This window comes from Scophthalmus maximus, chromosome 9 (assembly GCF_022379125.1).
Source record: "Scophthalmus maximus strain ysfricsl-2021 chromosome 9, ASM2237912v1, whole genome shotgun sequence".
Lineage (NCBI taxonomy): Eukaryota > Metazoa > Chordata > Actinopteri > Pleuronectiformes > Scophthalmidae > Scophthalmus > Scophthalmus maximus.
The window spans coordinates 15,992,055-16,019,965 of record NC_061523.1 but is presented as its reverse complement, the minus strand read 5'-3'; the positions used below and the strand labels follow the sequence as shown (position 1 = coordinate 16,019,965).

The 27,911-nt window shown below is 41.1% G+C and overlaps 2 protein-coding genes across 10 annotated transcripts; one reads left to right on the top strand and one right to left on the bottom strand.

Annotated features, from left to right (window-relative positions):
- Positions 1–76: 76 nt before the first annotated feature.
- inppl1b (inositol polyphosphate phosphatase-like 1b) lies at positions 77–24,647 on the bottom strand. 4 transcript variants are annotated; one of them, XR_004795891.2, is made up of 28 exons: positions 16,166–16,709; positions 15,082–15,145; positions 12,517–12,655; positions 12,281–12,401; positions 11,770–11,910; positions 11,419–11,506; positions 11,183–11,260; positions 10,778–10,915; positions 10,549–10,663; positions 10,353–10,453; positions 10,163–10,265; positions 9,870–10,066; positions 9,193–9,310; positions 8,935–9,031; positions 8,685–8,823; positions 8,149–8,248; positions 7,935–8,023; positions 6,441–6,522; positions 5,917–6,006; positions 5,704–5,817; positions 5,392–5,480; positions 5,220–5,307; positions 4,661–4,813; positions 4,121–4,202; positions 2,707–3,502; positions 2,501–2,619; positions 1,316–1,626; positions 77–631 (listed from the first exon to the last, which is right to left on the bottom strand). XR_004795891.2 is itself a non-coding variant. In XM_035649084.2 (28 exons), the coding sequence occupies exons 2-28, from the start codon at positions 23,388–23,390 to the stop codon at positions 1,533–1,535; spliced, it is 3,543 nt and encodes a 1,180-aa protein (XP_035504977.1). In that variant the 5' UTR covers positions 23,391–23,461; positions 24,495–24,647; the 3' UTR covers positions 77–1,532. The 4 variants fall into 4 exon arrangements, 3 of the variants coding, with proteins under 3 accessions (XP_035504977.1, XP_035504974.1, XP_035504976.1); XM_035649084.2 differs by lacking the exon at positions 16,166–16,709 and adding exons at positions 23,383–23,461; positions 24,495–24,647 and having other exon boundaries at positions 77–1,626; XM_035649081.2 differs by having other exon boundaries at positions 77–1,626; positions 16,166–17,299.
- arr3b (arrestin 3b, retinal (X-arrestin)) lies at positions 17,510–27,815 on the top strand. 6 transcript variants are annotated; one of them, XM_047334225.1, is made up of 18 exons: positions 22,107–22,198; positions 22,576–22,609; positions 23,994–24,024; positions 24,183–24,243; positions 24,345–24,389; positions 24,484–24,677; positions 24,798–24,857; positions 24,940–25,016; positions 25,147–25,282; positions 25,369–25,453; positions 25,630–25,702; positions 25,940–26,077; positions 26,237–26,314; positions 26,412–26,435; positions 26,547–26,596; positions 26,738–26,741; positions 26,859–26,888; positions 27,336–27,815. In XM_047334225.1, exons 2-17 carry the CDS (start codon positions 22,602–22,604, stop codon positions 26,869–26,871), a joined length of 1,077 nt encoding a protein of 358 aa, XP_047190181.1. In that variant the 5' UTR covers positions 22,107–22,198; positions 22,576–22,601; the 3' UTR covers positions 26,872–26,888; positions 27,336–27,815. The 6 variants fall into 6 exon arrangements, with proteins under 6 accessions (XP_035504983.2, XP_047190181.1, XP_047190180.1 ...); XM_047334224.1 differs by having other exon boundaries at positions 26,859–26,908; XM_047334221.1 differs by lacking the exon at positions 26,738–26,741.
- The last annotated feature ends 96 nt before the right edge of the window (positions 27,816–27,911 follow it).

Below are 27,911 nucleotides of genomic sequence, written 5' to 3'. Positions count from 1 at the left end.
ACGAGCAGGATGGTGTAAAGATGTGATCTGAGCAGTGAAGAGGAGAAGACATGAAGAGGACTTGTTGCTTGCTTGGTGACAGTCAAGAGTTGCTTTATGCACTTTACTGTAAAAAGGTTGCATAAAACATGCACAGTGCGCATAGGTACTGATTAAGTGACACAATAGCAACAGTGGGAGACGGTAAACAAAATGAGATATGGCAGGCAATTCTACAACAACTTTACAGACAATGTTCCAGTAGATACAGCTTGGGATTTTATGCTCCATAGGTTTAACAGAGGGCTTTTACAAGCTCAGGTCTAGGCTCAATAATAGCAGAATAATGGAAAGCACACGGTAGAAGGGATGAAGGTGAACGGTAAACACTTGCCTTGTGTGAACACTGGAAATTGAAGGATTGTAATTTTATAGCTGTTTAAAAAATCATTTAAAACAAAATCACTAGTCCTTGCTGCCATGATAAACATTTGTGTACGAGTCAGTAACTAGAGATACATATCAAGGCTTTCCATTCACATCACCCACCTCTGATTATCTGTCAAGATGGATAGATGAATAAAGCAGACTGTGCAGGGAGTACGATCCCTGTACCTTCGTCTCAAGTGGTTTCCTATTCTGAAATGAAAATCTGAAAATGAACAACAGGATCATTGTAAACTGTCAATGTTTGTAAAAGTGTTACAAAAAAAGAAATAGAGCTAACTTCCATTTAATTTTTTCCATTTTTATCATGTGCTTTTTTTATGTAATGAGTCAAAAAAAAAATTAAATCCTGTTTCCATTTCTAAAAATGTAACATTGGGGCTACTTTAAGTTATCGTTGTCAACTTGTTTAACAGGTAGAGTCCTGAATATGTGCTGGTGTAGGCTACTGTCAGGAGGAGACTGCCTTCAGGCCTTCTGGCAGAAAGCTTTACTGGCTTTAATTTTCAGTTGCAGTTTGGCAAAGTTTAGACAACAAAACTACTTGGCTATGTTTGGAAAAACAGACCCTTTGTCAATGTGAAGCATGTGCAAAGGCTTTTTGGGGAGAGAGTGTCAAAGGAAAACTTTTCCCCACGTGCTTCCGCCCTTTAGCGTTTGCCAAGCTCTGCCTCTCAGGTGTAATCACTCACTCTAATCTCTTCTACGCTCCTTCCCGGCACACAGCAGCACTCTCACACACTACAACAACAGACTGGTCACAGCCTTCGTATAACTGGATCGTCAATGTTGTAGCTGTTGTTGATAATGTTGAGTTAGAGATGGAGGTTCATTTTCAGAAAAAGTGAAATTTGCTAATTTAAAAACAACCAAAATTGAAAATGTTTACTTTTCGGATTTTCATTTTGGTGTCGGAGATCAATCCAAGACAACAGGATTGAGTACGCAGTACATCCTGCTCTGTGTTCCCTTGGTCAAGTAAATGAAAAGACGGCAGGACTGAGGAAAAGTCCAGCGATTCATCAGTCTGTCCTCTCTTCAGATCTCGTTCTAGCAGTTCTTCCAGTTCGAAGTGAGAAGACTATGACGTTAGTCTTCTCTGTTGGTCAGTTCCAGTTCCTGGGCAGGTTCTCAAGGATCCTGCGTCGGTGCGAAGGGTTCGTTACTCCAGCAGCGTGTAGATCCTCCTCAGTGATGCCACTGTGGAGAAACGACAGGGAAACAAAATTGACTCAAATCCAAAGTCATTAGTTGTCATTTTTAGAATATTTTTAATTTAATACTCTGCTGTAAACATTCCTGCTTTTCACTTGGCCTTTTTACAAATGTAACTTCTATTGTAAGTGATGAGTCTAAATCCAGCCCTCAGTCCATGCCAAAATGTATTCCAAAGTCTATCGGAAGTCAACATGAGGCTTCAACAGTCTGAGATAATTTGATCAATAGGGCATCTCAAAGGTTTCAGTCTTTTAGTATGAAATTGCCTCTTTCTGTTACTAACCCTCTGCTCAACACAGAAACACTGTCAGGCTGACTCCACACAGGCTCCCTCACCTTCACCTTTAGATGTTCTGGCTCATTTAACTGCAAAAAAACATCTATAGCTGGTTTCAGATATGCACTGACATCCGGACATTTTCCTCAAATTTTCCCGGTATGTGCAAAAACAAATTTTGTTCTGGACTTTTCCCGGAACTTTGCCCGCCAGCCCCCCTGATATAAGGCCACATGTGAGAACCCAGGAGGAAAACCTCCGGAAAAATTCAAAGCAAGCAAGTGGACAAGTTGATGACTGTAAACAAAAACACTGCTTTCCACAGCGGGATTATGTCCTACCTCCTATTTATATACTATACCCAGACACCACAGTATATCTATGGAATATGTTGTCCAGACATTTTCGAGAGTTAGTCTTTGTTCATGAGTTCATGTCTGAAAACAGCTTTAATCTGTATAGTAACAATAATCACCTTTTTTTTGTCCTGTCTGTGAAAAGCAGTATTGAGCCGAGGTCGGTGCAGCTTGTGGAACATGTCATCAAAAATCAATTAATTGTTATGTAAAATCGTTTTACCTGAAGTAATCCAGATCATCCCAGCCATTGAGACTGAGTCCCAGGGTGTATTTCTGAAGACCCAGAGTACTGAGAAGCTCCCTCACCGTCTCTGGTGCACCTTGGAGGACAGACACCTGCTTTGGGATAAATCAGACAGAATTGGTACAGAGAACCAGGAGTGATATCTATATATTTAAAAACTATCTTTGAGAGCAGTGGCATACCTCTTTCTCCCAGCAGTAGCCTCTATCCCCATGCATTGAAGGACCATTTCTATAACTTGGCCTCTGGTTGGTTATTGTTGGGCCTCTCAGCTCTGTGGGGAAGAAGTCCACTTCGCTGAGGGACTTGGCCATTTGCAAGGCAGTGAGGGAGTTATCCCCTGTAGGTGCTGGTGGCTGCTGATCCACCATCCAGGGAACAGAAGCCTGACAGTGTGGTAAGTGTGTGGGGGTGTAGGGGAAAGCTGACGGCGCCTTGGCTGCTCGGATTGGATTGGTCCTCTCTGGGAGAAGCTGATGTTGATCTCTTCTTGTTTTTTCCCTAATTATTGCTGAGTGATTCATATACAAGTTCCTCAGGTTCTTCTCTGGCAGTATGGAGTCCTGCACAAAATGTTTACCGTGATATTTGTCTCTGGATTGGGAAGTCTGTTCCTGGTACTGTGAGATGGCGTTACTCGAGGGTGGAGAAATGGGAGATGGGTCTTTGGCAGGGAAAAGCTGATAGGAGGAGTTGGTTTGGGGTGTTAGAAGGTCATTGGTTGGAGTGCACTGGGGCAGGATGGCTGGAATTTCAATCTCCGTAAAGTCTGATCTGCGACAGGGTCGCCTGTCAAAGCCCTGACGTCCTGAGATTTTTGGCAGCTGCAAGGCCTCATTACCAGACCAGATCAACTGAGGGTCCCTTTGCAGGGGGAGAGCCTCCTCCACCCTGCGTGGCACCGACACGCCTTCGAAGATGAAGTAGGCAGGATTGGTGTAGCTGCTCGGAGTTGGTTTAGGAGGAACAGGCGAGGACCTACAGGGAATATATAAGTCCTGAATTTTAACCAGCTAGACAACATTAACATTTTACCAAAGTTATCCTGAATTCTCACTGACTGTAACATGTCACCATTACCATTGTAACTGTTCAGACCAAGAGTGGCCTTAAAAAAAAGGGTTTCAAGAAATGTTTGTTTTTGCCTTCTGGCAGAACAATGTCTTAGGGTTAAGGTTAGCATCTCAGTTTTAATTTGTTGCTTTACACTTTTATTGTTGAGCCTCAACAAACCAAATAATAATAACAGTATGAAGAGGTACGAATTTTTTTCAATTAAGATAATGTGTCATATACCATTTTACCTGCTTATGGCATTTATTTCTGAATCAATTCTCTATTCCTGTCAAAATATTGAGAGGAAGGGGAGAGTGAATGTTTGTCTCTGTATGTCGGCCCTGTGAGGGGTGTACCCCGCCTCTCACCCACTGTCAGCTGGGATTGGCTCCTGTAACCCATAAAGGATATAGTGGTATAGATAATGAATGGATTGATGGATGGATGTTGATCTAAATTGGCACAAGATAATCTTTCCTTGAGAACTGTAGCCTGTGTGCTGCTTTGCACTGATGCTCAGAAACATTAAGATGTCCTCACCTATTTATTGGGACCCGTGTAGATGCAGGAGACACGTGTCCCCTCGCAGGCCGTTTATCGTCTTTCTCGAAACAGAACCCCTCTGAAAGAGTCATATCACAGGAAATGAACCACATGTAAAGTGCAAGACCTCTTTAAAGTCTGTGTAGTGCGTGTAAGATGAAGGCCATGTCAGTGGGCAGCTCATACAGCATGGTGGTATTTGTGTGTGTGTGTGTGTGTGTGTGTGTGTGTGTGTGTGTGTGTGTGTGTGTTTTTGTGGTGCCTGACCTGGTGACATAATATTCATCTGTCCTGTTTCAGTGTCTCAGGATGCATCTGGTCAGGGTCAGTCAATCAGGAGCCAAAAGAGGAAGCGGTCGATAGATACCAGCAAGTGAAAAGCCAAGCCAGGTATCATTGAGGAACCAAATAGAGGAAGCAATGTGAGACTCACGGGAGAGTCAAAGAATGCAGTGACAGTGGAGATGAAAGTTTAGTGGGAAGTGATAGTGCAAGCAAGGCAGAGATTGGGAAAAGTACCAGTTTTAGCTGACCCACCATAGGTCTTCTCCCGCATCCTACGTCTGTCCTTGGGCACATGGACCCTGACCCGTCCTCTTATTGAGCCCATCTCCTCACCGCGGTGAATCAGAAATGTCTCAAACTGCTCTGATGCACGAGTGAGTGACCGCAGAGCTACACAGCATTCACCTAAATAAAAAAAAGATTATTGATTAGATCAAAAGGACATTTCACCCTGAAACATAATAAGATGTTGAGAGCAATGAAATCATCCAGAGAGTTTCAAACATGAATGAAATATGATTTCTGAAGGTTTAGACAAACTAACTGTAGATGGAGGTCAACCGTGGTTAAATTGGAGCCCTCAGAAGAAAATACAATCAAAATAGTCCATACACTTTACTGTGGAACCTTTTTATTCCTTTTGCATATACTGTAGATAAAAAGGAGTATACTGTATATCTATAAAATGTGGCTCCTTAATTAAAAAAATATATTATAATAATTTAATCTTAAGGTCACTCATTAGTAAAGTAGCCAACCAGTTATCAACGGCGTAGTTAAAGAGACAATGTGAATTTGCCCCGCGACCAACCGTATGACTCAAACCCATCACATGACTTGACAGACAACAGCAGGTGCTGATCCTGAAGGTACTCCATGTCAGACATGACTGGAAGAAGCTGTGACAAGACATAAATACACATTACAAGTTAGTTCATTAACAATATATTTTCAGGCATTTTCAAATGGACTGAGCCTCCAACCTTGGGCAGTTGTTTGAAGGACCAGCCCAGTTTGAGAAACCCAGGAACATCACAGCTCTGCGAGTCATTCTCACTTGAGCGTTGAGTCTCTGCAAAGAAAAACATGAATGAATTCTGCCCTTGTATTGCATAATGCTGGCGATTGGCGCTACGACTCATGGATATTGGCCTAGTGATTAGAGCGTCAGTCTCACATACCCGAGGCAGCGAGTTCCCAGCCCAGGCCAGTGCAGTAAAAACACAACAACAACAACAAAGAGAGAGACACGCTTTCTCTCAAAGCGCTTACTGCCCCTTTAAGTGACATCATACCTTCAAGGCAAGATGAATGGAATTCAATGAAGAACTTGGCTTTGCTTGCAGTCTTCACAATGGCCTCCATGCCTTCAAGCTCTATCCAGGCCCTCTCCACGCCAGGATTTGGATCTGTGCAAGTCAAATGCAGCACAATTCTGTTAAGTCAATGAGGGTATTTAGTCAATATTCCACCCGTTTGTGTCCAAACAGCCACAACAATGACAGCACCTGTTTTGAAGCTGAACTGCGATGTCACTCCCACTTGGAACGTGGCAAAAACAGGCGAGTGATCGCTCGTGAAGATGTCGTCAGTGCAACCTGGTGACAGATAGAACAAATCCACCATGTTACCTTATTCATAATCACAATAAATATAGATTATATTTACTGTGGCTAAAATGATGTAATGGCACTGTAAGACAGATGAGCTGCCAGTGATATTTCACAAGATGAGACAAGAGAGAGGAGACATCAAGTTCTGCTACTACCCAGTGGTTGTTATGTTTTGATAGTTTGCTGAAGTCAGTCAAAAACAGAAGCAGGGTGAGAGGAAATGACTGTTTCTTGACGGACCACAGACCAGGATGCAGTTGTTGGCCGTTAGCCTAGTCATGTTGAGGGTTAGTCACATTTTTTCAGTTATTCAATGAAGAAAGAAAAAGACCACATAGATATTTGTGGTCATTTGAGATTGTAGCATAAAATCCTTTGTCTGTGTAACATTGCACACGCTCTGTGTAACCAGATCTTACCATATGCTGTGCATATTATGTGCATCTCTGGATACGACTTCCACAGAATCCTGTCACACCACGACGGAACATTGACCCGCACCTACAGAAACACATTTGTGCATACGTCAACAACAAATTGTGTGTTTGTCTGTTTACAAATTCAATTAGCAGATACTTGCAATCTATGCAGTGTAGGGCACTTTAATTCCTGTTATGACAGACATTCCTTTTTATGACTGGGGTAATTCTTAGCCTCCTATTTTTACTGATCTTGGCAGCAGCTGTTAAAGTCACCTATCCCCACAGACAACTTAAATAGGATGAGGCTAAAAATATCTTAAGAAGTGAGTCCACTGTATACTTAAACAGCTCCTGGGGTGTTCTATTTCTAAGTAGCACTATGTACAGTACAATGAACCTGCAGGCTGAACGCATGAAAACACCCCACCAGTAAATGACATGAAGGAAAATGATATAAAACAAGACAAACAATTATCTTTATGTGAAGGATAGTAGCACAGCAATTCAATACAACACTTAGTGGCTCCAAAAAGAAGTATGTAATCGTAGGAACATAAATAAGCAACATTAGGAACAATAGATCTTCAGCAAGAACCTGATATAAACAAGAGCAGGAGTCTAAAAATAAACTAGAACCTGGATTCGACCCGACAGTCTTCTAGCTGGTAGGCGACAATGCAGCCCACTGCGCCAAGGTGATCTCACTAGATAAGTGTTATTTTGTCAATGAAAAAAGAAGCAACATTCATACAGAATGCCTCAGCATTTACACATAAGAAAGAAAGAAGTAAAGAAAGAAAGAAAGGAATACGAAGAAAAGAGAAAAAAGAAGATTTTTTTTTTCTAATCAACAGTCTTCCAGCTTGGAGGCAACAGCACTTACCATTGCGCCAAGTTTCATACATAATTATCTGGGAACCATGAGTGTCTGTAGAAATTTTCATGGCTATTTATTGAGTGGATTGAGTTGATAAAAGAGAGGCCACAACCCAAATCAGAAGGATTCATCCTCTGGGAACCACGGGTGTCTGTACAAAAATCTCAATCAATGTCAGTCCATCAAATAGTTGTTGAGATACTGTATTTCAGTCTGGACTAAAGTAGTGAACCAACAACTCCACATTGCCGCTAGTATAACTAAAAACTTTGAGTCGTAGCTAAGACTAGTGCATTTATACAGTAAAACCAATATTATCAGTACTTAATAAAAACATTCACACACCATTTAAACCCATTCACACACCTTTCTATCGCACATCATTCACACACAGGGGCAATTTGGGGGTTCAGTATCTTGCACAAGGAAACTTCGGCATTAGTCGGTGACTCTTGATCTCTTGAGCCACAGTCGCCTTTTATGTGTCCTTTCATTTTTAGCAGCTATTCATAGCTGTGTGGCCTGCATCCTCTGCCCTGTGCTGGAAAGAACTCCCTGATGTGCACATCATCCTCTTTTTCTGAGCAGTGTTGGTGTGACAAGAAATGACTCACCCCTGAAGTCTTGTACTTCTGCCACAGGTAGCAGTCTCTAGAGCCACGTTCATACCGATAGGTTGGTGGAAATGCAATCTTTTCTTCCTCTTAACCACGATAAACAGAGAACAAGTGCAGAGCGAGGTGAGCAAAAGTAAAACTGAAACAAAATGTGATGTACAGTATTGATTTGTCAATATAGAACAAAGGTTACTACCATACTGAAACTCACTGAAATTGAGAAAGGCCTTCCTCTTGTGTCTCTCTCGGGTCAGCTGGTCTGCACACATGAGCTCCTCAAACTCTCTCTTGGATACATGTTTCAGGATGTCCTGCAGTCAAAGAGGATCAGGAGGAAACACTGACGTCAATATCTGGGATTTCTAACGTCTATTATGCCACATGTATTATCAAGCCAGTCTTGAAGGGTGCTAAATCAGAACACAATGCCAAGAGCACTCAGAGAGCGCAGAACTCTGCCAAGGCTGAGCGAATTTCTCCTATCTTGCAATGGTGAGGAATCCAAGAAAAATATCATAGGAATACAGATCCTGGATCCAGATCCGGACTTGGATGCCTCCCAAAATGTAAACAGCTGTTACTATGCCCAAGATCCATCTTTGATAACATTGTCATGCAAATATGTTCTTACATTTTTGAGTAATCCTGCTTACAAGCATACAGTACAAAGAGCCAATCCAATCTATCCTCCTTGGCGGAGGTAAAAAGGAGCAATGATGACAAAGAAATAATATATGCCATTCTGACCTGGACATCCAAGTCGAGTCTATAGTTGAGGTCTCCACACCAGAAGAGGTGAGTGAAGCGCAGGCTGATGTCAAAGGCACCGAGCTGTTTGTCGCCTAAAGAAAGCAGTCTGAGGATGTCCACAATGTTCTGGTTCCTCCTGAACAGAACGCACATTGTAAGATAGAAATAGATTTTTAATTAAGCACAGATATGACAGAGGAGAACACACAGCCTTGCACATATGTACACAGATAAACACACAATGTACCTCAGGACTTTCTCGCTTCCAGAAGTCAGGTGACAGTTAACAAACCCAAAAGATGTCCCATTGAAGAGGAAGGAGACTCCAACAGCTCCTTTGTTCCCTGAAATTAAGGAAACTCAACCTCAAAGCTCCACGATAATATAAACATTTTGTTCTTTTTAATCATAAATGTCTTATTTCTTGCTGCCATCCATTAAATTGTATATCTACTGCATTTAGTTTGTGTCTTTGTGATGTGTGTGTTCTTGCAGGGCAGCCTACCAAGTGCGTTCCCCAACCCAGTCTTCACGCTGGCACTGTTCACATGGCTGATGCGATTCTCATGCTCTGGTTTCACAAACACAGCAAGCCTCATATTCCAGAGGGACTGCACTGCCACCTGCAGGACATTGCGCCATATCACAACGGATGACTAAAACAGTTTCCAACCAAAGACCACACAATCACAGATTTTTCACCTGATTTGACCGGTTCGTATGTAATAAGACTTTCTACAATACGCAGCCCCTAAAACATCTCCGTTCTCACACTAAAAACATAGTCTATCACTATGATTTTGTTTTCAGATATATTCCCTTATGCTCACAATCCTTTCCAATAATATGAGACGCTGCTGAAATATTTTCCTGGCAAATGCAAGGTGCAACATGTGGGGCCCCTCACACAGTTTTATATTAAGGTTGCCTTCTTGAAAAGCTGAAAAAAAAGTGTTTCTAGCATTTTGCATGTACAATAATTATAAATGAATGAAACAACTATTAATGCAATTGTTGAAGAATATATGTACATGCAGCACCATTAACTATTCTAGCCATGTAAGTTTGTGAATCATTCTTCAGTGACTTAATAATAAATTTCAGCTTAACGGATAATGTACCCACTTTAGACATAAGAATCAACAATGCCAGCTAAAAAAAACAATGGAAAATGAGAATTACTTGTTTGAAGTCAACTTGAGTAAAGCTGCGAAGGGTTGCTTTGATATGTTCTGTCCACTCTCTCTCACTCTGAGGGTTTTCCTGAGTCCCCAAGGCATAGATGTCATGAGGCAGCAATGCGGTCGACTCATCAGGGGTGTGTCCCAAACCACAGCAGGTCACCCACGTCTGCAGGTTGCGAGGCGGAGGGGACCCACCTGTGTACACAAAACAAGACAATAAAATTCTCTGCGTCTACTTCAGCACACAAACTAGTCTTCTGTAAAAGTGACTGTCAACACATTTACAGTTACCCATATTCCAGGTGCCAACGAACACAGAGACCATGTCAGGTTCACTCAGCTGAGAGTGTCTGGTTTTCATCATTTGGAGGAGTTGGCAGAAGGAGTCACGTTTCTGAAAGGGAGGACAGTCACTCAGTGAATTACGGGTGAGGACAAACAGTGGACTGGCACAAATATTAAATCGTATTATTTGTCTTACCCGTGCACTCTCAAACGTTATCTCCCGTGGCGTGTTGTGGTGGCTGTCAACCACCATGCGTACCTTGGCTGGACTGCTCTCAAACTTGACAATCTGGAGGACTGATAATACAAAGAACATGCCAACAGAAAAATTAAACAGCATATTTGCAAGAAAGATGAATATTATAGGATATAAAAAGTAAATATGTTCTTACTTCTGTCATGTGAGACCTTTTCTATACCAAATGAAGCAGCCTTTCTGTCAAAAAGCAGCATTCCTGTGTCCACATCGACAGAAACGGTCTGTCTGCCATACCTCACCATCTTCACCTGGCAATACAGAGAAAAACAACTGTCAATACAACGACATAGTCTGAGATCAGCTGTGTTATTTCCCATAGTTGCCATAGGTTTTTGAAGGGGGCCTTTTTCCCTCTGGTTTACCTGAAAGGAGTGGACTGGCACCTGTCTGGCATGGTTCTTTGCTGGTGGTATGTTGGTGGGTGTTGGCTCAGGAGGGGGTGGATTGGGCTGCACGGCCAGATTGTGATTGGTCACTGCATCTTGCAGTGCTTTTAGCACCTTCATAGGCAGAGAATTGTACATGTTAGAATTTAACTAGTTTTGTCACAAAGTTGGCATTTTTATATTTTTAACTCTGCCACTGGAAACACCTTCAACACACATCCCAGATAACTGACCATTGGAAAAGAAAGTTAAAGGGCTATGTTGTGAAAATAATTGTGACGCATAGACGATGGGCGAGATTAAAAGGCCTGGGGATTACAAACTGTTCAGGAATAACAGTATTTTCCAGGTTGAAAAATCCTGAGTTTAACAAATACATACTTTTTTTTCCAGCGAAGAAAGGAGGCTGACCAACGCTGAAATCTTGCACAACAAGGTGTCCATCTCCATGTCTGGGCCCTTGTTCCAAAGAGACAAAGACGGGTCCAAGAAGTTAATGGAAACAAATGTTGATTCAGATCATACACAGTTTTGATTATAAGCCTTTTAGCTCCTACAGTTATGGGTTACCACTTCGGAAATTCTACATATAGCATACTGTCTGGTTTGTGCTGTACCTGTGCCTTGTTGTGTGTTAAAGAGCAGCTCGGATGGTCGAAGACCTTGGCCAGGGTTTCTAGACTTGAGAGAGTCAGGTCAATCTCACTGTAGAGCAGATCAATAAATTGTTGTTTAATAATCACACTTTATATAAAAAAAATGTTTAAAAAATGTTTTTTTTAGAAATTGAAAATCCAGTGCATATACAACTACAACAACTACAGTAGCACATTAGACTAAGACCACTTTCAACTGAGATTTTGGACCCCACTTTATATTAGACAATATCAGTGCTTATCAGAACAGTCTATACATGGCAGTCTTCGCATTCAGTTCATCGTTAACATTCAGAGCAGAATGACACTAACCTGTTCAGGCCCTGGCAGGCAGTACCCAGAGTACGTTTGAGGTGGCATAGAGCTGTTGCCCCTTTATGCACATTCTCAATGTCGAGAGGCAGCTCACTGAAGAGGTAGTCATTGAGCAGACCCATCACGTCACCTGCGGCACTGTAAAATGAATAAAACAGGCAGAATTTAGACTGTGACATTTCATAAACTGCGCAAGACGTTCCGTTGCTGTTGCTTACATGTGACAGCAGATGCTGTATTATGTCAACGCTTTTTTAATGGGCCAAAAAAAGGTCAAAAGAGAAGACTTGAACATAATAAATGGCTAACATTATTGTGACAAACAATAATCAGTCACAAGCCCCAAAAAAAAAGAGACAAGGGAGATATTGTCAGTCAAAATTATCGAACACAGATATGTTAAGAAAGGCTGCTCATACAGCATTGATAGACATTTACACAAAGGACATATTTTATAGGGAGCTTTGGCAATTGATAACAGTTTGAGATTGTCGATGGATAATCATACCTGGATGTGTTCAGCTCCTGTAATTTATCAAGAAATGGGGCAGGAGGCCCTGGTTTAGCTGGTGGTCCATATAAAAGTGCTGTGTTGACAGAGGCTGGAACTACAGGAGGCTTCTCATCATCTGTGCATACAACATAAATCAATGGTCAGCAACAATTATCTTATTATGTGTTAACAATATACCGTATTATATTTGCGCTTGAGGATTTTTCTGTGATCACAGCTAGAGGGCCCACCTGAGCTCTCATCCCCTGTGTCTATATCCCGGGGAACAGGGTAGAGCAGAGGCATGACAAGGCCCTTGTGGGGATGCTGGTACCCCAACACCAAGTCCTCCAGTGTCCGGAAACAGTTTACCTGCACCCCCTGTGTTGTCTGTGAGGCGTAGACATAAGAGAAGTTACCACTTATACATTATGCACCATATAACTCACGTGATCATTTACTGTAGGTGTGCTAACAGACAGTTATAGCTTTATTTACAAACAGAAAAGACCATCAAGACTGTAAATAATTCTACAGTTAGGTCGACATGGCACACAACCAACAGATGCTGAATTCAGAGACAGATTTTCCAATTTGTATCAATTTGGTTCTTTCATTTCTGTAATATAATGCCAAAAATGTATTTCACGATTAAAAAGTTGGCAAAAGTAATAAAATAAGAAATAATAATAAAAAAGACCTTATGAGGTCTTTCAAGATTTTTTTACAATGAATTTTAAGTCCAATTAATGTCCTCCATGTATAATATTAGACATTAAATAACTGTGCAATATTCCACCCTTACATTATCTGTAACCCTTATACTTCTAGGGGGTTGTGGGGGCACTGGAGCCAATCCCAGCTGATATTGGGCAAGAGGCAGGGTACAGCTTGGACAGGTAGCGGGCCCATCACAGCGCAACATTACATCAAACAACCATTCACACTCACAATTTCTCCAATTAACCTATTGCCAAAATCAGACTGCACGACTTTCAAAGTCGTAATGTCATTGTGCAGTTCATACTACACAACCTGCTGTCTTGTGATTGGGAGTCTTGCAGTTGTTGCAAGGTCATACTACACTAATGACTGGGGACGGGGGGTCACACACTACATGATCTGTCACCAGGAGAAACCCCCGACTAGTATGTCTGGTCTCCAAAAAAACAAAAATAAAAGCTTCAGCAACCTGTACACATTTGCAAATCTTAGTGTGCATTTGAAGTTTCTTTTACACATTCACAATTCATTTAGCTTCACAAAGCTGCCTACCCAATACCACTCCCCGACTCTTATTTGGTACAATAAAGCAGAAGTATTTATTTGCATGACAGAAAAAGGTCACATACAGATGACTTGCTGTGATAAAAGGAGTCCCAAGAGGATTTATAAATGAGTGCCCTGCACCCTGCAGTGGGAGTGACATCACAGACAGCTACTTCCTGAATACAGCAGCGGTCGGCTGTCATGTTTCACTGTGGTCCAAACATTCCCAGTCAGGCTAAAAAGCCCCACTTAAAAACATGGCATGGAAGTTTTCACATGCACACATTCGCACATTCAAGGCACAAGCATCAGCAAGAGTACTCTCAAACTTTCCACACAAAAAACACTACGCTGCTACACTTCAGTGGCACTCAAAGCAGGACTAGCAAAAAGTTAAGATTGAGTGAACACACACCATGCACTGGTGCTCACCATATATAGCACTATGGCAGTCAAATGCACAAACCCGACATAATGTACATTAGACCACAATGTAGAGTTAACTCTTTTCCTGTCCTCTTTTTAGAGTTGTTGTTTTTTTAATTTTGCATTTAAAGAGTCAAGCTTCCCATCTGTTTCACCAGGACGTATTCAAATAGTGCTTTATAAAACATGAGGATCTCTTCAAAAAATAACAAAGGACAGTGAGAGACAAAATGGCCCCTAAAATATCTCCATGGCTCTTGGAAAAACAAGAAGGCAAGGCAATGCGAACTTGTGTGTTAGTGGAGCAAATCCAGTGAGGGAAAATACGTACTGGAGGTTTATACTGATGGCAGTGGAAAAAACAACTGAAATAGCAACATGGTTTAAGGTCCTCTTTTGAAAGTGGAGGATTTTTCCAAGTCAAAGGCTTGAAAACAACTGCCAGACAATTGTTATTAAATTCATTATTGTCCTTCCTTTGCAGACAAGCCACATATGAAATGCAATTTAGTCCCAGAAAATGTTTATTTTTCTCAGTTTTACTTTCAGTCACCCACTGTGAGCACATGTGCACGTTCGTGGTTGCAAACGTTGTGCCTGTGTGTGTTTCTATAGTCTAATGATTAGATAATTTGCTGACTAAATGGCCTACTTCTCCGAGTATCAAAAACAGACGCATACCATCGCTAGCTTAAACTCTGCCACATCCAACAGACTCATTATTTCTAATACAAACACCCCCATACATACACATAACAAATACGCACACCCACTGCTCAATGACCTAGTGTGTGGGTTGAGTAGGAATCTTTGAGACATAAAAACAATTTCTCCTCTGTGCTGCTGAGCTCATGCTGCAAGCATGCAGCCACATGGCAGAGATGCCATTCAAACAACAAGGCTGAGCAGTTGTAACAGAGCCTGTACAGGGACGAAACACAAACACGTTCCTGTTCCCCTTACAACAGCAATAACAAACCATTGTTTAATCCCCCCCAGCACCGAGTGGATGTTTCTCTCCGTGTGTACAGCTTGTGCCAAAGTTTCCAACAACTATTGTGTTTCTTTTTTCCTCCAGTCTTCCTCGTCAGAGGCTTCAGGATGTGGCCATGAACACTCACCTGAACTGCGAGGAGGCCGTCCGCATCAGGGAGTATACGATAGGTGTGAACATGACGTTGGAACCTTTGGATGACAAAAAAAAGCTATGTTATTAACGGCTTTGCAAATGACTTAAGCAAACTTCTAAACAAAAATTCAAAGAGGAAATATGCTTAAATATATTGTTTACATGGGACCAGATGTCAAACTGTTAAAAGCTCTGTAACTTCCTTAACAGGGCGCCAGTTATTTTACAGACACCTAATGATGTGGCTTGTTTTCCTCATACAATTTGAGACGCACTTGGATCACCTCCATCAGTCACTTCAGAGGGATTTGTGTAAGGCAGCACATAAAGATGAATTGCAGTTTTTTCATCAGCCAGCTTCTGTGTATTACATGAACAAAAGGGAACCGTGATAGCACAATTACTGAATAGAAAATAATGGAGAAATTTAAGTCACTAAAAGAGGGAATAAGATATCGACAAAAGAAGGGAAAGAGGGAGCACTGCGAGCGACCGGGCTCAGCTTTCAGGAATGTATCTGGCTGGGGCTGATGAGCAGTCAGCGTAGTGCGGTCACTAGAGCTCCCGCCCTCCTTCAGGGGCCCCAGGGAAGAAAGTGGGGTAAGAGGGGAAACAGGGAGTCCTGAGCCAGGGTTTGACTGGCTGAGATGGACTGTGTTCAGACGGGACAGTCTGACTAGTCTGGAGAGGCTGTATGTGTGAGGTTGGCAGTATACACCCATAGCAGTTCCTCTGCTGCCTGCTGGCAGATGACAATGAAAGTGATGGATATGACAGGGTGAGTGAAGCTGCTGAATCAATTTACAGATGGGGACATTCCACCGAAATGTCAAGTTTATGAATAGTTTCCAAACCTTTCTGCCAAAATATGACATTTTCAGAAGATTAGATAATTAAGCATGGTTTCACATGAAGTAGAGCTGCTTTCTGTTTCTCCTCACACAGGGCAGGAGTTATTCATCCAAGTCTTCATGACTGAATCATTCATTCAATATTGTCAAGGAGGTGGAAGTCATGAAATTAGGCAAATAAAGAAACTAAATAAATAATAAAACTGTGTGTGTGTGTGTACTCACAGCAGGCACAGTGCGTAGGCTCCTGGCACTGACTCACTGTCTCTCACTAGGTAGCTGCCATCCCTCCCTGCCCGTGCCAGCAAGTCCTCTGCATGCACACGGCTGATGTCACGATGATACCATGCCGCCGCAGCCATGGCAATCAATGTTGAGAGGTATGTTCATAAAAGTCGTCCACATGAGGCGGTGAGCCTGACATAACAAGTCCAATGGAAGTTTGCTGTGTCAGAAGTTGTCAGATGGCATGATGCTGGCAGAAGGTCACTCGAGTTGTCAGCGCCAGTGTGCTGAGCGGTCAATTTAAGCATTTGCGTTTCCCATGATCATTTTGTTCATGATCAAAAGTGTCACACAGACAACCCAACACCTCGTCTTTATCCACTAGTGCTTCCTGAGACCCTATTGATTCCTTCTGGGTCACACATCCTGTTGCATCGTAGGAAGAAATATGCATCCAGCTGATCTTGAGATTAGTCCACTGTAACAACACCGCGCTTCTCAACAGAAGCTGCAGTCCACCTTTTTGATGATAGCCCTCCTGTGCTGGGACCCCCTTTCAGTTTTCTGCATCCAAGTGGGTGTGTTGCTCCAACAAACATCGATCATCGCAGCAGCGCGCGGGAGCAAAAGAGGAGGTAGAGGAATAACAGCAAGAGGTGCAGAGTCTGAGTGAAGCAGCCAACCCTGAGGCAATGACGGTGCCTCTAGCTTAACCACAAGCACAAGCTCTCCTCTTGTCCCCAAACAGGAACCCCACATGCAAACAACAGGAAAAGAAGAACCAAGGAGGCAAAACAAACAAATCAAGCCGCACACGCGGCTCCCACACACGCACACAGCAGCGACAGAAACATACCAGATGGAACTCAGTCAGCACTAAAACCAGACAGGCATGCAACAGAAACCAGACTAATTCAAATGATTTCGCAGCCCTGTTGCCATATAAGGGAATAGTAACACCCTCCAAAAAGTTCAGCTGATGACTGCAGTTGTCTTTGCTTCTTCCAGGCCCAGATTCCATTCAGATGGTGCCTGGTTGGATGTGGACGAATCCAGGGGTCTCACTGCTCATGCTCGACGTTTGTGTGCTGGCGTGTGTGTGTGTCTTGTCAGAAGAGTCCCGTCCGCACTGGCGTGGTCTCCAGCGGTTTCTTCAGAGTGCTGTCAGAGCAGAGGGAGGGAGCACAGAGGCAGAGGACAACCCCGTAAGAGCAGCGCACAGACAGAGGAAGTGACTCGACATTCCAGATGGCGGACATAGCCAGGAGAATTCTTGCGAGGGGCTCAACTTCACCACCAGTGTGTGAAACAGCAGACTGCTTCCTTTTTCTCTTTCTCTCTCTCTCTCTCTCTCTCTCTCTCTCTCTCTCCACTCGTCTGTTTTCTTCTTCCTCCCTTGGCCCCTGCCCTGTCTCTTCCCTCAAATTCCAAACAGAACACAAAACTTCACACTCACAGGTGAGTGGCTAATCCTCAGTTTCTTTCTAACTCTTTTCTTAAATTGTATTTTATCATCTTCATCTTTGGATGTATCAACCTCAACATCTATTTTCTTCCACCCTTTCTTTCTCCTGTCCCAACCCATTTCCTCTTGTCACCCTCCCTAAACTTCCCACCCTCTCTTGCTCACTCAACCCTCTCAGCAAAATGCAGCCTCCATATGGTTATGATCATCCCTAACGTTCTTATTTTTGTCCTCGCAGAAACTTCGCCCATTATTCAGCCCTCCTTCCTGCTTCCTCCTTCTTCCTGCATTAGTTGGAACATTTAAGTCTGTTTGGTCCCATATTTGCTGTTCTGCCTCTCACTTCTCCGCAGGAAAGGTGCAGCCCACCAGCTGCAGCCCCCAAAACGGACACAGCCATCCCCGACTGATGAGCAGCTTCTTGACCCTCAATCTGTCCTTCTTGCTATGTGCTCTGTACAGCATATAATTGGAAAATAAACAGTATCTCACAGTAGCATTTAGGCTGTATGGCGGTGCTTAGAGCTAAATGCTAACATCTACATGCTCATGACGAAAATGAGAACATGCTGATGTTTAGTAGTTTAATATTTAGGAGGGGTGTTCATCCTACTTGAGTGTGTTCTTTTTAAATGATCACTTATGTGATTATACATCATTCAGTCAGGACTTAATCTGTGGACTGATGATCCGAAAGATATTGCTACCCTCCAACCCACCCTTAGACTGTATATAAAAATGGACACAGTCTGGAAAGTGAGGTCAAAACCTGTATTCTCTTAAATGACCAGCAGAGGTCGACTGATTGCAAAAAAGAGGTTTCTATAGAAGTCTATCACTCTTCTCACTTGATTCATAACGTCAGTAAACATTTCATGGTGGAGTTTATGGTCTCAATCTATGGTTTTAAGTCTTCTTCAATACAGCATGATGTTCCTTTTCATAAATGATAGTCCCAGAAAACCAAGATGGCACTGGCTAAAACAATAAACTAGGCTTCAAAATAAAATAAACACCCCAAACATTTTCAAATGTTCTGTGATTTCTTGGATGGATTTCTGACAAATTGAAAATTCCTTCATGGCTTTTTTGACTGAAAGTAATCGGAAATGTTGTACAGACATTTTGTCAGAACACAAGCTGTGGTGAAGATATATATGTCTAACGTGGGGCCGATTGGTGCCAAACTTCATCACCATTGGCCCCCCCATATACTGTATGTGTGTTTGTCTCGGCTCACCGTCATTCAAAAAGAAAAGCTCAGCACGGAGGGTAATAGAGTTTGTTCCTGTTAGCAACAAACCCCACACTAAACATTGCCTTAATTTAGCACCACACTGAGGGGGAGTGTTGTTAAGAAGTGGTAATACCATAATTCTATAATGCACAGAGAGTAGTCAGCAGTCTCTTCAAAGGGACAATGTTGACAGTCCATATATAGTGCTCGCCTAAAACGGTACCGGATTAACTGCAAGGGGCTTATGAGAGACAGTTCATCGTGAAGAGAAATAAGATTACCTTGAAGCCATTTTTTTAGTGGCTACATCCCAGACAGTATTAAGTGGTATGCAAAAATACAATTCAATGTGAACAGTGTAGACACAAAAAATACACACCTGTGTTACAGTACACTATAAAAACAGCGATGCATCACAGTGATGCATCTGAATTGTGATGACTGAATTAAATATCTGAATAGGATTCAAATCATAAAAACACAATAAACATTGGACTGAGAAATATACATCTCCTACCTGACCCATTGCTCTGATTCATGACCTTGTGACTTGATAAGCGTATTAGAGGATATGTGGGGGAGGTGTGTAGATTTCAGGTAATTTGTCAGACAGACCAAACAATTCAGTTAAAGGCTCATGAGGCGTAAAGCTTTTATATAGTGCTGTTTCCCGTTGACGTCTTCAACCCAGATGTTTTCTTTGGGGTTTTTCTTTTCTTTCTTTTTTGCCCAGTGAAGCGTTTAAAGGCTGTATCAGAATGACTGTAAATGCATATAACAGAATACAGAAAAACCGAAGCGTTAACTTTATGTAAATCTCTTGAAGCAAGGTTCTTTTTTTGAGAGCTTGATAACAGTGCAGTTTGATTTTCAACAGAACTGACACGTAGAGACGTCACATTTATCTGTATTACATTATTATGTCATGGTACCTTGACATCAATCTATTTTGTGATATGCTACTCAAACTAGCATCCCCATACTGTATGTAAACCTATTTAAAGCTGTATGATTTGTAGAAGAGAACAAATAAAAAATCTCATTACTAATCTCAAACATTACAAACTCACAAATGCCCTTTAACAACAAGAGTAATCATAGTTGAAGATGTATGTTTTTGAAGGGGCTTTGGAAACTTTGTTTTCCAAGGTGTGGTAAAAGAAATGTGCTGTAGAACTTAAAAGGAAAATCTTTGAGCACTGTCAGTTTTCAGTCTGGGCAACAGTTTGCCCAAACTGTGGTGGTGATTCTGGTGTTACATAAAAGCCTCATGTTTCCCATAAAAAGGATCTTCTGCCCCAACATCTAATCGCTCTTTGTAAAGTAACTCTTTGAATTTCTAACAAAGACGTCTGGAGCTGTACACTACAGCGGCAGTTGGCTTTCCACAGTTCCTTAGCTGTTCAGGATTTCACTGCACTGACATGAATATTTGAGTTGTACATGTAAATTCAACTTATATGCAGAGAACTAATAGTTAGTAGAGCAGCTTTAATGTACTAAACAGCTTCATTGAGTACTTGTCTGTTAAGTCCTGGCTGATGATCCGGCGGAGTAACGTGCAGGAGCAGTGCCGTCCTGTCTGGGCAGCTTTAAAGAGATCTCATACCCTGTCCCCATATGACAGTTGGATGGAAGCCAACAAGAGCATCCGCCATTCCAATTAATTATCTTTTACTGTCAAGGTGTGACAATCCATGGAATCCATCATTCAGCACCCTCATCAATCAATCAATTACACTTGGCTGAGGCAGTGTGAAAATCCCATGTTGATCCACCACACAGATTTACCTCTTTAGCCGAGTGCCAAGTCAGAGGCCACATCCAAAGATCACAGACAATGAATGTGGATAACACACAATAGACGCCTTGAATTTAATTTTGAGTAAAGACACTATTATAATCCAGTTTATCATACCCCAATGTAACCTTATATCATCACAGTATACTTGATGCTATTAAAGGGCAGTAAGCGTTTTTGCTGTTGATTTTTTTACTACACCGGTCGGGGCTTGAATCCTGCAGCCTTGGGTATGGGAGACAGAAACGCTAACCAGGAGGGAAAAACCCTAGAGTCGTAGCGTCTGTCGCTAGCACGTCTCTTGAGGTGCCGGGGAGTGATGTTTACAAACTGCACACAGTGTTGTGAGGTGCGGTCAGCACCATTGTTTTGTTTTCAATTTACAGAGCCTAAAAAACCCAGATTGTTTCAGTGCACACATATCTGACAGCTAGCAGACCAGGAGGAAATATTTTACAAAAAGTGTATTGGATTAAAAATCACTAACTGCCCCTTTAACTCGCAAAATGAATACTGATCACAACCATAAACAGAGGAATTTAAAGGCCTGATGGTTTTGTAAGCAATTTGACACTAGTGACAAAGCCTTGGTGCATGCACAGCAGTGAGTCAGAGGTCACTTAGATTTCTGTAAACCTGCCATGAGCACAGATTGCACAAGGCTTGGAAGAAGAGCCATCTGTTGTCCCGGCTACCAAAATCCAACTAATGCCACTCTACTCCTCTCTAAGCTTCAAGAAAGTAAGTCCTTGCACATTAACAGACAGTCTATTCATAAAACAACGTTTTAAACTCGCAGAGGCTCTAGGGGTATTTTAAAAACTCAGAGCTTGGAGTAAATCAGTTAAACAAGAACTATATCACAGTATTTTACCAATTTGATTATGAGACAGAGAAATCTTTCCACCCCCAGGTCCCCTAATGTTAAACATTAACATTTGTTATTCATAAATTAGGAATTTCAAAAAATGAGGATAAAAAAAATGTCATTACGTGATTTAGAAAAAATTATAAATAGCGACTTGTTTTGTAATGATGTTCAGTCTAAACCAAGGTCAAATAAAACTGCTTGCTTTGGATTTTAATAAAGTAAACTTGGAGGATCTTATGTGGAAAAAGTAGAAAAATGTGGGGGAACCAATATTGTTCACACCGGCAGCATATATACTGTACTGTATACACTTAAAACCAATATAGTAATGTCCAGGACTTTTATTGCACTCCATATCTGTGTCACCCCCCACACTCCCACTGCGCACACCTCCCTGAGCTTATTCTTCTGAGGTCACAAACACATTATTTTTACACACACTTAAGGACCAAAACAGTAGTGTTCTAATGAATTAATCAGATTTTCTCTAAAACAGCCTTCTTTGAGTAGCTTTGTAAGCTGAAGGGAGGGCTCAAAGGTTGGGAGGTCATCTTATAAAAGCAAAGACGAGGCTGTGCACTCGCACACACTACGCACTGTCAACAGTGACAGATTACAGAAGGCAGCAAAAAAGATTCATTGAGAGAACCAAGGGCCCGGTAAGTGAGCTGCTTCTCCTGCTGACCAGCGGCACATTAGAAATAGACGGAGAGGTTAATAACTCGAGTTTTGTATTTATCACGGTTGTTACATTTAACAGCAACATGTGCTTTGACCATTCAATTTATCTGACAGAAACAGCTATTTCTTTTAAAATCATAATGGGAACTTTTTATACCAGGAAGCTGAACAGCGGTCCTTAGCACTGAAACTCTCTTGATTGCTGAATGACGTAGAACATTAATAATGAATTATTTTACAACCCTTGAAAAAACTCTAATGATATCAAAAGGAAAATAACCAGTGCATCTTATAGTCATAGATTTATCAGTAGCAGATGTTCTGATAACGGTGTCTGACTCTTTATCATTTGCAGACTGGATCCATAACTTTTCCATCAACATGTCGAAGTGAGTATACATGATCTTGGCTTATCCACAATATTCAGCACCTATCCTTACATCGCATCTACTTTAGTTCAGAGATTCAAAAAAATAAATTATTCCAGTTGTAATATATCTATCACTGAAAACTGTTAAACATTACTGTATCATTGAATGAAATTTTTTTCTATTTGGGCCAATACCAAATGTTATTGATTCTTGAATGATCTTGCAGCAGTGTATGCATTTAAATGACTACTTTGACATTATTTTTCAGTCAACTGTTTTTCGATACTGGACTCGTTTAATTAAACAAAAGAGGCTTGGGATCCATGCAGGCATCAAAGTCAAAATTCTATCAAACGAATTATGCAGAATAGCTTCACTGCAATATTTTAGCATTTTGCCAGAGACACACAGCATCCCTGTGATTCCTCAAACAGTTGAGTCTTCAAGGATATGGATCAATTGTGATTAAGACAGATTGAGGACTTGATCTTGGACAAGAGGTTTGAAGGCCAAAAGAAAGGATTTAACAGGATTACTTGGCACACACCAAGAGGCCAACACTGCCGAGGATTACATGTTTGTTTATGGTTATATGAATAGAGCAGGGATTGTGCTTGCAAGGTCACGTAATGCTAAGGTTATTAAGAAAAACATTTAATATTCTGAGATACTAACTTAAAAAACTGACACATTTGACAAGACATATTCAACACGCAGTATAATGAATCTAATCTCAGCGAGAATGACTTAATGCCATTGTAACTATTATTAACTCTTATGTACAGACTTACCAAATCATCGTTGTGTCCAGGTGCTTTTCCGTCCTAATCACTAATCAATCTTCACAGGAGTGGATGGGGTGGGGTTATCCTATAATTTGAAACAACAGTAGATTAGATTCAACTTTATCGTCAGTCCACACAGTAAAAGTTGAGAGACAGCTATATGCAGTATAACATACGGACCAGATGCATAAAAAAAGAGCAAATGTAGAGAGATATATAAATAGCAGAGTGAGGTATAAATGAATAGGCAAAGATACATACAATCTGAAGTTTTAACAATATACACAGAGTGAAATTAATAGGCTAAGATATTTACAATACGAGCAGCAGCTACTTTAGGTAATTGCAGGTGCACAAGACACCCCTGTAGGGTTAATAGGTATATAATATCATGGCATAAGACCCGTTCGGAAATGAAAAAAAAAGAGAGACAACATTTATTTATATTAATTTATATATATTAATACAATGAAGCAGACATAATTACATTATGGGGGGGATATTTAGACCTTTTTGTTTTCATAAAACAGGTTTAATGAGCATAAATGTGTTGGTTCTTTTAAAGTGTGAAATTATAGTCTTGTTCACTGTATTTTCCCTTTCCCCCTCTTCCCCAGGGTATTTAAGAAGACCAGCGGCAATGGACATGTAAGTGGCCTCTATAATAAAGTCATTACAGGGCACCCTCTGGGCCTAGGGAGGAGTGCAATTTGTATGTAGCTGTTCCAAAACCCAGAAATAACTTCCAAACTCTGGTAACCTTGGTGGAGGAGTAACTGTTTTCTGCTTTTCTCTATTTTTCTCAGATTTCCCTGTACTTGGGGAAGAGAGACTTTGTGGACCATGTGGATTCAGTGGAAATAGTTGGTGTGTGGCACAATGTCTGCTTTGCTTCCAAACATATGAAAATTATTGTATATGTGCATCTGTATGAAATATAACACTGTCAATCCGCCTCTCATTTGCAGATGGGGTCATTAAAGTGGACCCTGCTGGTCTTGAGGGCAAAAAAGGTACTTTTATCTCATTTGCTCTCAGTGATGAAAGCTATTGTGAGTTTACCCAACACAGACTAATGTGAAACAATAAATTTATTTTCCATTGTAGTATTTGTCTACCTTGCTTGTGCCTTCCGCTATGGAAGCGAAGAGTTGGATGTCATTGGGCTGTCCTTCAGGAGAGACATCTGGATACAGCGCGTTCAGGTGTATCCACCCACCGGTGACACCACAGCCAAAACACCCATGCAGGAATCCCTCATGAAGAAAGTTGGAGAGCAAGGATGTCCCTTTACCTTCCAGGTGAGGGAGCATAAACTCATGCTTTACATAACATATAAAATCACTCTTTTCTTTCAGTCCAATGTCACATTGATCTATACATTTTTATTCATCAGTGTGCCTTGTCCCTTCTTGTTTCAGATGCCAACAGATCTCCCCTGCTCCGTTGCCTTGCAGCCTGGGCCAAATGATGCTGGGAAGGTACAGTACAGTAAATTTTTTATACACTGTGTTTTTTGTGCCAGATCATTTATCTCTGATGTACCTCTGATCTCTGTTGTAGGCCTGTGGTGTGGACTTTGAGGTTAAAGGATACATTGCCAACGCAGCTAACAATCCAGACGAGGTCATTGAAAAGAAGTATGTATGCCCATAGTCATACTGTCAGGCCAGTCCTGGCAATGTTGTATTGCATCCTAAAGGTAGCAGAATAGAGGACACGCAGAGAGCTTTGCCTGACCATATTTACGTGTCTTTCTTTTGGCCTCAGGGACACTTGCCGTCTGATGATTCGTAAAATACAGTTTGCACCAGCTAACAACAAGCCAGGACCCAAGGCTGAAATATCCAAACAGTTCATGATGACTGACAAACCAGTTAACTTGGAGGCCTCCCTTGAAAAAGAGGTAAATTGTTGTGGATAAACTGTATTTTGGCATATATAATGATTGCTAAATTATTCCAAATTGTATTTATTTATTTACTTTTTTAGATTTATTACCATGGAGATCCAATCTCGGTCAAAGTAAAAGTCAACAATGAAACCACTAAGGTTGTGAAAAAAATCCAAGTCTCAGGTGAGTGGCAAGAAAAAGAAATTCAAACTTGACTGAAGTTATATTGTTAAAATGAATTGTGTTTGTGTAGCTCAGAAAAAAGGAAGAGAAAAGGATGAGTGAGGGTTCAAGTGTGTATGACGAGTTTCCACAAGTTTTTACTGATACAGAACGGTTTTCTTTGTTTTGTTTTTTAGTTGAACAGTTAACAAATGTGGTCCTCTACTCATCTGACACTTACGCCAAGCCAGTCTGCACTGAGGAGTTTGGGTGAGGCTTTCTTTGTATCAAACAAGACTTATATGCAGAATTGCGGTCATTTCAGACTCAATTTGATTAATGTAGGAAAATAATTTCTGATCAAATTAATTCTCAATTCCAAATATCCCTAAATTGCTTTAAATTATTATTACTTAGGGAAGAAAAATATTTGTCATTGTTCAATTTCAAGTGTGGTTTAAAATAAAGTGAAGTTAATTTATTTCTGCACTTTACTACTTTACCCAGGGAGACAATAAATGCCAACTCTACACTGGAGAAGACCTTCCAAATAACTCCCCTGCTGTCCAGCAGCAAAGAGAAGCGGGGCATTTCAGTGGATGGGCGGCTAAAAGATGAAGACACTCACCTTGCCTCTACAACTCTGTAAGCCACTCTCATCAAAGGGCTTACAGTGAGCCTAGGACACATTTTCATCCTCTTATTGAATGCCGGTGATACAACTCTACACCGTGGCATCCTCTTAACGTGTCTTAGACCAAATCCTCACACACTGTATATTAAACTATTCCTGTCTCCTCGCAGGAGTCAGGGAGAAAAGGACATGCAGGGAATAATTGTCTCGTACAAAGTCAAGGTCAACCTAATTGTGTCCGGTGGAGGGTATGTTTTAGCTGATTGAATACTCATTCATAACATATTTACATTTTATGTCAAATTGTGTATGCTAAGGGTTTCTTTTGTTTTTCTCTCACCAAAGCCTGCTGGGTGGCCTGACATCAAGGTATATACTGATTTTACTTAATTTGTGATCATCTGTTAAGTGAAGATAAATTGAAATTACTATGCCATTCATTTTTAATAAATAAACCTTTTTTGAATTTTGTATTTTCAGTGATGTCACTGTGGAGCTTCCTCTGACTCTGATGTCCCCAAAACCTGCAGGTGAATGTCATATTCATATCACTACAATCTAAATGCTTACAAAGACATTTCACTTAACTGGAACCGATCTGATTAAGGTGGTTTATGTCATGCCCTCCCCTTTTATCCATTTACTGCACATCATTGCTGTCTGATGAGCAGAAGTGTAAGTATAACAGTCTGTATGAAAATACATGTTTTCACCTGGGATTGGAATGTTTGTGACATGCTGCTGATACTCTTCTCCTCTGTGTGTGTTTTTTGTGTGTTTTTTGAACGACAGAACATTGGATTAAAGGTCTCTTTAGTTCAGGTGACATCACATCCAATTCAGTACGTTTGCTTTTTCAAGGGCCTCAACGTGCATCATTTCTATGAAATACATACCTGATTGAAACACTGCCATGTTAGATCTAGCTCGTGACACATATCGCCTGTATGTTCGAGAGGTTGTTAGATGTGATGGACCTTGAATGAGTGCACCGTTTCACGCTGTAACCCAATATTGTTCTTAGTAAGAATCTCCAGTAGCTACAAATAGCAGCATGCATACTTATTGATTGCTGTTGCTACAAATATGCATTTCATAAATAGTCCACATTATCCATAGTCTAAAATGATCATCTGCATCATGTAATAAAGCTCCTTTTTCATGTTACCTGTTTTACCCTTGGCTTCATTTAAAATTTGATCAAATTAACTGCACGAGTTACCTCGGTGTAATGTTGGACTTACAGAATCAGTTGTTTCATGGCAACAGGACAGACATCGCAATTGAGTCCATGGAGGGATGAGATGAACGGCGAAGGAAAATCACGTCTCTGACAGAGAACACAGAACACAAAGGAACTCAACACCAATGAAGAGAATCACTGTGTCACTGAGTTATTACAAAGATCTTATTCCCCTTGCATATATACATTTTTATTAGGAGAGCTCTATCACTGAAAAGGACTCATAACTAAATTTCTCCGAATGCCATCAGAGCTGAGAAATAAATGTGTTGTGCATTTTTTTTCTTTTTGTCAGGAAAAATATCCCATAGCATACAGTAGATATTAGACTTTTCTCCCAATATGTCATGAATACTGATGATGCAGAGCTTCATTTATTCTTTATCGCTGTGTCATTAGAGCCATGAAATATTAAGACTGAATGTGCAGATGAATATCCCACAAATATTAAAAACGTGTCATTTTTTACACACAAGAGAAGGAAATAAAAACACATCGATCCCCAAGAGGTCGCTTGTCTTTCTTCATTTTGCTTCATAAGAGAATGCATACTTAAGACAAAAACAACATTTTGTTATAGACATAATTAATTTCCTAGTATT